At 40.8% G+C, this 9219-nt stretch overlaps 1 protein-coding gene across 2 annotated transcripts in view; it reads left to right on the top strand.

Moving 5' to 3' along the window:
- Positions 1-323: 323 nt before the first annotated feature.
- ARMC1 (armadillo repeat containing 1) overlaps positions 324-9219 on the top strand; it is a 34157-nt gene continuing 25261 nt past the window's right edge. The window contains exons 1-3 of one of the 2 annotated variants that reach the window (XM_038128222.1): positions 324-656; positions 3131-3334; positions 7432-7523. In XM_038128222.1, the coding sequence (XP_037984150.1) occupies positions 339-656; positions 3131-3334; positions 7432-7523 (614 nt within the window). In that variant the 5' untranslated portion in view covers positions 324-338. The remainder of the gene's footprint in view (positions 657-3130; positions 3335-7431; positions 7524-9219) is intronic. The other variant, XM_038128223.1, reaches the window with a different exon arrangement.

Here is a 9219-nt window from a genome sequence, read left to right as displayed (position 1 = left end):
AGGAATGAAGAAACAGAAAAAAAACCTTGCCTTTATGGGAGCCCAGATCATCATCAAGATGCTGAACCTGGTGCTGTTAGAAGTTTTTTTCAGCCTTAACTATGCCTTGATTCTATTAAACCAAATCTTATTTCGGTGTCTCATGGGGTGGGGAATACCCACTTCGGGTTTCGAACCAGGAGATGGGCATTCTCTGTCCATACAACATCAGGTGTGGTTCACACTACATTGTTTTACAGTACACGCTACACTTTATTTGAGCGGTAAATTCAAGTTCTGGAGATAACAATCTTCGGAGGGAAAAAAAAAAATCCAAAACAAATGGAGGTGCGCGAGGCATGTGTTTCTGGACTACAGCCCTCGAACTACACCTCCCGGCCTGCACCGCGCCCCTCCGGGAACAAAGAGCTCCTCGATTGGCGGGGGGCCGCGCTCGGTACGCGCCAATCGCGCCGCGCGGTGTAGCGCGGTGCCGGGTCAGGGCGGGCTCCGGTGGGAGGTGCAGGCGCTCTCGTTCCGGTGCTCATCCCGCGGTTCTTCCCGAGCCTCTTCCCGTGCTCCTCCCGCCGCTCTCCGCAGGCCGCGCCGCCCCGCCCCGCGGGATATGGGGGCGCGGAGCTGAGCTGCGAGTCCGCCCAGGGACGGCTTCTGCGACGGTACGGCCCTGCCGGGGAGGGGAACAGGCCGCGCCGGGAAGGGCCGTGAGGGGGCGGCGTGTGCGGCCGAGATCCCCCCCCTGCCTTCCAGATACATCCCGCAGCGCCTGCTGCCCGGTGGCTGCGGGGCTGCGTCTCCGCCGACCGCGGGGCCTGGGAGCTGAGTCCCGGGGCCTGGTCGCCGCCGGGCTGAGGCCTCGGGCGCCTGGGGAGGGCTGGCAGCGGGGCTGTGCAGGTTCCTCTGCAGGGCCGCCCCGGCGAGAGCACAAAGCGGAGGGGAGAGCGGCAGAGAGACAGGGCTGTGGTGCCTGGGTCAGGCTTTGATCTCAAAGCTACGAAGAGGAGACAGGGGCAGGCATCTGGCTCGCTGCTCTGCCAGACTCCCGAATTATAGATAGCTTGTTATAACTTTTAAGACCGCCTGTTTTTTTAAATTAAAAAACTCCGGGAAGTGGGCGAGGGCGTGAGTTTTGGTGGAATTGATTGTTGCAGATCATGGAGAAGGGTGAGGATTTCAGAGTTGTTTCCGGAGTTAGGGTCTGAGGATAACAGAATCACGGAACGGTTTGGATTGGAAGGGGCCTTGAAGAGCATCTAGTTCTGACTCCCCTACCCTGAGCAGCGACACCTTCCACTAGATCAGGTTGCTCAGAGCTCCATCCAAGCTGGCCTTGAACACTTTATAGGGATGGGGCATCCGCACCTTCTCTGTGCAACCTGTTCCAGTGCATCACCACCCTTACAGCAATTTCTTCCAATATTTAATCCAAACCTGCCCCCTTTCAGGTTAAAGACATTACCCCTTGTCCTGTCACTATATGCCTTTGTAAAATGTTCCTCTCCGTCTTGTAGCTCCCTTCAGATGAGTGTAGCCTAATGGAATAGGTGAGGTAAAACTTGGTTTTGTGGGTGGGTTTTTTCAGAGGATTAGAAGGAAAAAGGCAAAAGGTGATCAGGATGGAAAGAGTTATAGGAGTGATATGGTGCTTGGGACACAGAGCTGGAAGTCAGAGACTTTGATTAGCATCAGCTCCATTCCTGACTTGATTTTTAAGTCTTGTATAATAAGTTCCTTTATGTACTATGGAAAATAGTTCATAATACTCAACAGAGCTGCTTTGGCTTTGTTTGTTTGATGGCTTTGTTTGCTGAGGTTTTGTTTTGTTTTTTATTATATTAGATTTTTTTCTCCTTTGGAAACACAAACTTCCTATTGGTTGAGCTACTGTATCTCCCAGTTGATATCTTTTTCATTTCTAATAGTCCAGAGAAATAGTCTGGAGACGAATCATTGGCCTGTATTTTCCACTCTAGCACTCTCCTGAAGTAAGGGACATTGACTTAGAGGTTAACAGCATTTTTTTCTCCATGAAAATTTCAGAAATTATCGTAGTCTAAATGCATGCTTATGATCATTGTTTTTGATGAGTGTGATAAATTTATGTTCCTCAGAGGCCAACATTCAGTGAAGAAAAACTATTTAATGTTGGCAAACGATGTTAAAAGAATGTGATCGCTTAAAAATTGTATTTGTTCTTTATTTGGGGGACACTGAGTGATTTAACAAATTAACAATTTGCATTCACTCCCACTTTTATGCCTTAAGTTACCTGGCTGAGTTGGTACTGGCAACAACCAGGACTGCAGTTAGCATTTAGTAGTTTCTGAGACAGAAAGAAACTTTTTTTACACCAAGGTTTTAGAATTTTTTCTGAACAAACTTATGCTTTTGTTGCCTGTGAAGTAGTTATTATTAAACAACTCTGCAATCTGATACTCTCACACTAACACGTGTCTCCTTTGAAATTGATCTGGTGGTTTGGACTTCGACTGGAGCAAGGCGTGACCTGCTTGCTCTCTTTTAATCGAGGGATACTTGTGAAAAGGAGAAAAAACAACTCAAACCCAGCCTCTAAAGCCCTTTCTGCCTTTGAGTGTATGACATTGCACTATTTATTTGATATATGGATGAAGAATAAAGCTTAATGTTCGCTGTTCTTGATGCACTGTTAATATTTTGTTGACTTTTGTCGTTCATTTTTTGTAAAATTTTTTGATTGCCAAAGCTACTCTGAAAATTCTTTGGTTTTTGCACCTTTGCACAGAAGGATGTTTATAGACTTCTAGGGTGCCTTGTGAGAAGGCTGGATTTATTGAAAATGTTTTCACTAGTGTAAGGAGAAAAAAACAGCACACAATACTGCCATAAAGATTGACTGGTCTGAAATGACACATAGGAAACAAATGAAAACCTTATTATCCAAATATATCTGTTCTCTGCATAGGAAGTTTAGATTTCCAGTTTATAAATTTCAGGACCCACATCCTTATCAATTCCATGCACCTTCCATGAGTTCTAGTCCTTGGGTTTTTTATACTTTTTTGTTTAGAGCAAATCATTGCCTTTGTGCTTTTTTGGTCTCTGTTTTAATTGATGATAAATGTTGTGATAGTAGTAATAAATTTTTTTTCAGCAGGTATTTTGTATGAATGGTGCAGAAAAGATGAATTCTGCTATGAGTGAGGAGCCTGATGCGCTGTCTGTGGTTAACCAACTCCGAGATCTAGCAGCTGATCCATTGAACAGACGGGCCATTGTTCAGGATCAAGGATGCCTGCCAGGTCTTATTCTGTTTTTGGACCATCCCAACCCTCAGGTTGTTCATTCAGCTTTACTAGTAAGTATTCTGGAGATAAATTTCTATGTTGGTAGGGAATTTCTAAACTTTGTTAAGCAAGTTGTTTAAACAAGCAATTTACAAATGAAACTGTTTAAACAATTTGTTTAAACAAGTGAAAATGTGAAAAATAATGCCTGGTTTTATATTATGTTGATATTCATTACATGTGTTTAAAAAACAAACAAACACCCATGTATTTCAAAAATGACACATTCTTCCAGGGTATTTTTTAAAAGATATTAATTTACTTTGCATTTTTTCCCGAATGCAGCTGTTTCACTTTTTGTGTGGAGGGAGGTAAGGACCCTTAAATCTCTTTTTTATGATGAAGTCATAGAGCCTGGTAAATATGGACAGTGACTTGATATTCACTTTATAAAAATCAAAATCCAATCATAGGATAACTTAGGTTAGAAACAACCTCCCAAGGCAATGTAGTCCAACCCCATGCCCAAATTAGGTGCACTCAGATCACAGCTCATGGTTGTGTTCACTTGATCTTCAACACCTTGAAGGATGAAGATTCCATAACCTCTCTGGCACACTGTTTGAGCGTTCCAACAGCCTCATGGTATTAAAAACAAACAACCAATCCCAAATCTATCAGTATCTAATACAACTTGTTCCAGCTTTTGCCTGTTTCTTCTCAATCATAAATGCTGAAGTCCTGATTTCTTATCTTGAATTGTAATATTAGCTTAAAAAATTTATTTCTTGGTTAGAAATGGGAGAAGTGAAAGTCAGAATTTAATCATTTCAAGAGTTGAATTAGAGTTCTAAGATTTTAAATTACTGAAGTTTATGTGGTGCTCCCTTCTTTTGTTTTTCAATTATGTTATTATTTAATTGCAAAGAATGTAAAAGAGCAAAGAGCTCTGGCTTTTACATGTGTACATGGCAGGTGTACATTATTCTTTATATCACTGAGACCTATCTGTACCATAATACATTGTTTTCAGTTTGTGTTGCTTTCATAGTGGATACTAGTGGACTTCTTGAAATCCCTTTAGTGACCGATTTCTTTTGTGTTTGGGGAGGGAGGTCCCATAAGCCAGGAAACCTGTGTCCTGCTAACTGTTTTTTAGGTTAGCCTTGCCACAGCATCTGGCAGACTATAGTTTTCTTTGGTAGGAGAACGTAGATTTGAGTATACTGTTCTTGGAAATGTGTTGCATTGCTTTTCTTCCCCGTGTAGTTTCCTTAGGCTGTGATCTTAAAAGAAGTTCTTGTTTGGCTGTCCCACTGTCTTTTTCCTTCCTTTGTTATGTTGGGCTGTGTATTCTCACTGCCTGCATGAGATTCACAAATAATTCTCTTGATCATGTTTCAAAAACTAGTTCTACATAAAAGAACTGGTTTTGCCAAGAGTGATGAGCACTAATCCAGTTTGCAGTGTAGTTCCACAGCCCCTGACAGTACTCAAGTTGTGTTGAAAGGAAATCTCCTTGGGTGAGGATGGGAGGCAGATGGGTTGTTCCAGGTAGCAATAAGAGTTAAGAGTGGATTAAGAATCAGGATTTAGAGAGCAGGATGTGGCTGCAATGAGAAATGGATCAGTTTACTATGGATACATGATCTAGTCTGCTACTCAGACTCCTTGTGTTAATGAGTTCTTGAACTGCTTAGGTTCTGAAGGTTTAAATATCTTTGCCCACAACTTTTTAGCCTTCATGTTTTGTATTTTTCCATTCTGAAAAGTCTTTTTGTTTTTGTAGTTATCCTGTTGGTCGAAAAGTGCTTCCATTTGAATGGGAATAGTTAAAAGTAATGATCTTCCATTAAATGTGTACTTAATAAAGGGATGTGCAGCACTGACTTTAAATTTCTTTTTGTACTGCTCAGAAATTCCTGTACTTGAAATTGTAATAATCTGTATGAATCATAATAGTTCCATATTTAACTTTTCTGATGTGTTGTAGAACTTATCAGGGAGGGTGGCTTTTTCTATCTGATGAAGAATTTATATGTATGTTCTATATATTTCTATTTCTGGTTTTTGCTAGTCTTGATTTCAGAAATTCTTTATGATATACTTCAAATGTTAGAATTTTTGAATGATATAAATTAAAAAAAAAAAATCAGAAGTAACGCAGGCAATACTACTATTTTTTCCCCTTCTGAAATTTGGACTAAAATTTTATGAAACAGGGCCCTGAAGTTAAGGAACTACTTCAAAATTTCACATAAAAACCATCAAAGATGTCTTTTTATCAAGACTGGCCGCAGTGTGTTTTGTGTTAAAGTATGCAGGTAGTCCTAGTCATTATGTTGAACTTACTTGATGAACTCACCTATATGAGCCTTAAAGCTAACACAGGTAAGTGTTTAGCTAAACAGAAGCTGAGCCAAAGTTCATATCAATAACTTTCCCTATGCTTTCAGTATACTGAATTTAATAAGTGTAAATTATCTCACTTTTTTGAAGGGATACCTTTGTATCTCCTCTGGGAGGCAGGAGGGATGGGGACTTCCTAGTGTTGAAAAGTTGGGTCAATTAAGTTGGTCTCACGACCTCGGCCTCATTTGAGCTGTGACTCAAAAAAGCTGTTAAGAGAATAGGTTTTTCTTTGTCCAGCTGAGTTGCACCCTTATTAAATTGCTGGAATAAAAATAAGAAACTTGTTACACTGGCAAGGATACATTTCATAGCATACAAGTTATTTGAGAGATATCCTTTTAGGTATTTCCCCATAGTTGAGAAGTAAGATAATAAATGGATAAACAACATTTGTCAGCTGCAACTATTGATACTGGTCCGCATCAGGAAATAACAAAAATCACATCTCAGGTTCTTACCGTGCCAGACAGCAGTCAGTTTCTTGAGAGGCAATAAAACAGTCTTGTGAATTTTACCTGATATGTGCAGAAGATGTCTTGGAAAAAACAAGCCCTGATGATTAGTCCTCTATTTCTGAAGGGATTAAGGGGCATGTTATTTTTAAAGCAGTTACTGTGCAGTGTAGCTGCTACATGGCTATATATAAAGAGTTGGTGTGCTTCTAAACCTTGTGTCACAAACTCCATGTTATGAATCACTGTATTTGTGTATTGCAGGATTTTTCAAGTGCAGTTCTTGTACCTACATCAGTAAAACACCTTTGGAGGCTCCTTCTAAGAAAACTTTCTCAGCACAAACAATAGAGAGATGTCTCATGAAAAGGACTGACATTTTAATTGGAAGAGTGTTATGTTAGGAGGATCGTATGAATATGCAGTTACCAACTGGGGTCAACTGTGTAAAATTGTGCAAAGAATCTACCTTGAAAGTCAAGTAAACAAAACCTTGAGCAACAAATAAGTGCAATTTCCCAGTTTAGGTCACAATTAGCTAAAAAGTTTGCTGCCGGTGGTATTCTTATTCCTGCATGGAATGATGAAATTGCAATTAGTCTTCAAAAGCTTATACATGTGTTAGACCTCTTTTTGTGGACAGTAGGAACTTGGTAGTGATGAGGTTTCTGTTTCTAGTACTGGTGGGGGTGCCCACAGAATTGATGGAAATTATACTGGAAGCATCATGTATAAAAATTACTTTAGATCTCAGGTCACATAAATGTTTATTGGAAGGGACCTCTGGAAGTCATTCACTTCAGTTTCCTGTTTGAATTGGGACTGTCACCAGCACTCAATCAGGTCAGTTGTAGCTTTGTCTCGTTCATTCTGCAGTTCCACTAGGTCATCTGTTCCAGTGTTGTACTACCTTCAGAGGAAAAAAGCTTTTTATTACACCTTATTTGAACTTCCCAAGCTACAGTTTGTGGCTGTTCCCCCTTGTCTGCTGCTGTAGAGGAAAGTCGGGCTCGACCATCTTTGTAAAAGCTTCTAGCATAGCTGTAGACAGCTGTTAAATTGTCCCTTAGGCTCTCAGCTGGTATTAGCAAACCCAGTCTCTCAGCCTTTTCTCCTAGATTAGATACTCTGTGCTTTCTGTGTATTTATAAAAATAAAATAATTTTTTATGTTCGTAGTAGGTGATAATTCTTTCTCTTCCTACTAGACTTGCCTCTGTGAGTGTTTTGCAGGTGTGCACTAACAGAAGTGACTGGTGATGTTCTGGATGTATTGCTGATCTGCTGTGCTCCTCTTTCTTGTAGGCTCTCCGCTATTTGGCCGAGTGCCGTGTCAACAGAGAAAAGATGAAAAGTGAATTGGGTATGATGCTCAGCTTACAGAATGTAATACAAAAGTAAGTTTGCAATGGAATGTTGGATCCAAACAGTGTAAAGATGTAATTGTGGTACAAGGTGCAACTTGGACTGAAGTTGTATGCAAGTTTCTAATATTGCCTTCTTGAAATTATGTGGCTGCAAGCAATTAAAGATTTTCATTTTACAGTATTTTGAAATAGTCAGATCCTAGCCTACAAGAAATATTAATTTGCAGGTCATTTGCCAAATAACAAATTTTATTTGCCTTGTTACAAGATAATTAATTTTGTCCCTTTCCTTCAAGTTCTCTTATAATCCTTCTCAACATTGTGAAAGGTTGCCTTGCAGTTGTGCAGTTAAAGAAATTTCTTAGCATCTGTCACATTTATTCTTTGAACCCCATGTTTGGTTAGGGAATTTGTTTCAATGTCTTTTTGGAAGTATCTGCAGTTCTGTGTTGAGAGAACATCCTGCAGGTGGAGTAGAATTAAGGAGGTTTATAGTGGTCACTGGTGTCTTCGAATGAGCTGTCAGATGCGTTATGTCTCTTAAAATTTGTGGTTGTTGGATTTTCTCAAGATTTCTAACTGCTAAGTCTTGAGTACTGGAAGATCTCTGTGTACATGCACACTGGAGATGATGCACCTAATCAACAGAAATTTATGTGATTAACTAAGGTAAATCACTATTCAAAAGAAACCCCAGCAGCCTCCTTCAAAGATTAGTCTGTCATAGCAGAAATTGACTTGCCATCAAACTATCTGAAGGTGATTATTTTACACAGTTTGGTAGTGCTCTGTTGGAGCTGTGGACTTTGGAGCTGTGAGGAGCTGTTCCATGGGGATAGAGACAAGTCACATTGCTACATTGAGATGTCTCAGATGAATGTTTAAAACAATATTTAGAATAGGGTAAAACACAAGTGGAATTGTATGTTAAATATTTAGTTAGAAAAGTTTTGAATATTTTGATATGTTAGTTGAACCTCTGTCACTTGTGCTGTAGATGTATGTGTGCCTTTAGAAAAAACAAGGCTGGACCTGGCCAGTTCTTCATCCCACAGCCCCGCCAGTTTTGGCGGTGTCCTATTATCATAGAATGTTAAGGGGCTGAAATGGACCTTAAGGATCACTAGTCCCTACCCACTAGACCAAGTTGCTCAAGGCCTTATCCAACCTGGATTTGAACACTGCCAGGGTTGGGGCACGCACAACCTCCCTGGGCAACCTGCTCCAGTGCCTAACCACCCTCACTGTAAATATCATCTCCCTAATATCTGTATTCAATTTGTACCTATTGTACCTCTCCCTAATATCTGTATTCAATTTGTACCTATTGTACCGTGTCCTATTGCTACAGTTCCTGATGAAGAGTCCCTCTCTGGCTTCCCAGTAGGCCCTGTCAAAAAAAAAGGTTACAATGAGGTTTCTACCCACACCCACAACTTCCTCAGCCTGGCTTTGTAAGGGAGGTGCTTCAGTCCTCTTATCAACTTTGTGTCTCTCCTCTGGACTTGCTCCAACATTTCTGTGTCCTTATGTTGAGGACACTGGAACTGTGCTCAGCAGTTCGGGTGGGGTCCCACAAAAGCAGAGTAGAGGGGGAGAATCACCTCCTTCAACCTGCTGGCCACACTGCTTTTGATGCTGCCCAGGATTTGGGATTATTGTTGGATATTACAGGATTATTGTTGTATTTCCCTCTGTCTGAAACTCCTTATATGTGTGAACCTGA

Source organism: Motacilla alba, chromosome 2 (assembly GCF_015832195.1).
Source record: "Motacilla alba alba isolate MOTALB_02 chromosome 2, Motacilla_alba_V1.0_pri, whole genome shotgun sequence".
NCBI lineage: Eukaryota > Metazoa > Chordata > Aves > Passeriformes > Motacillidae > Motacilla > Motacilla alba.
This window is presented reverse-complemented; position numbering and strand designations above follow the sequence as displayed.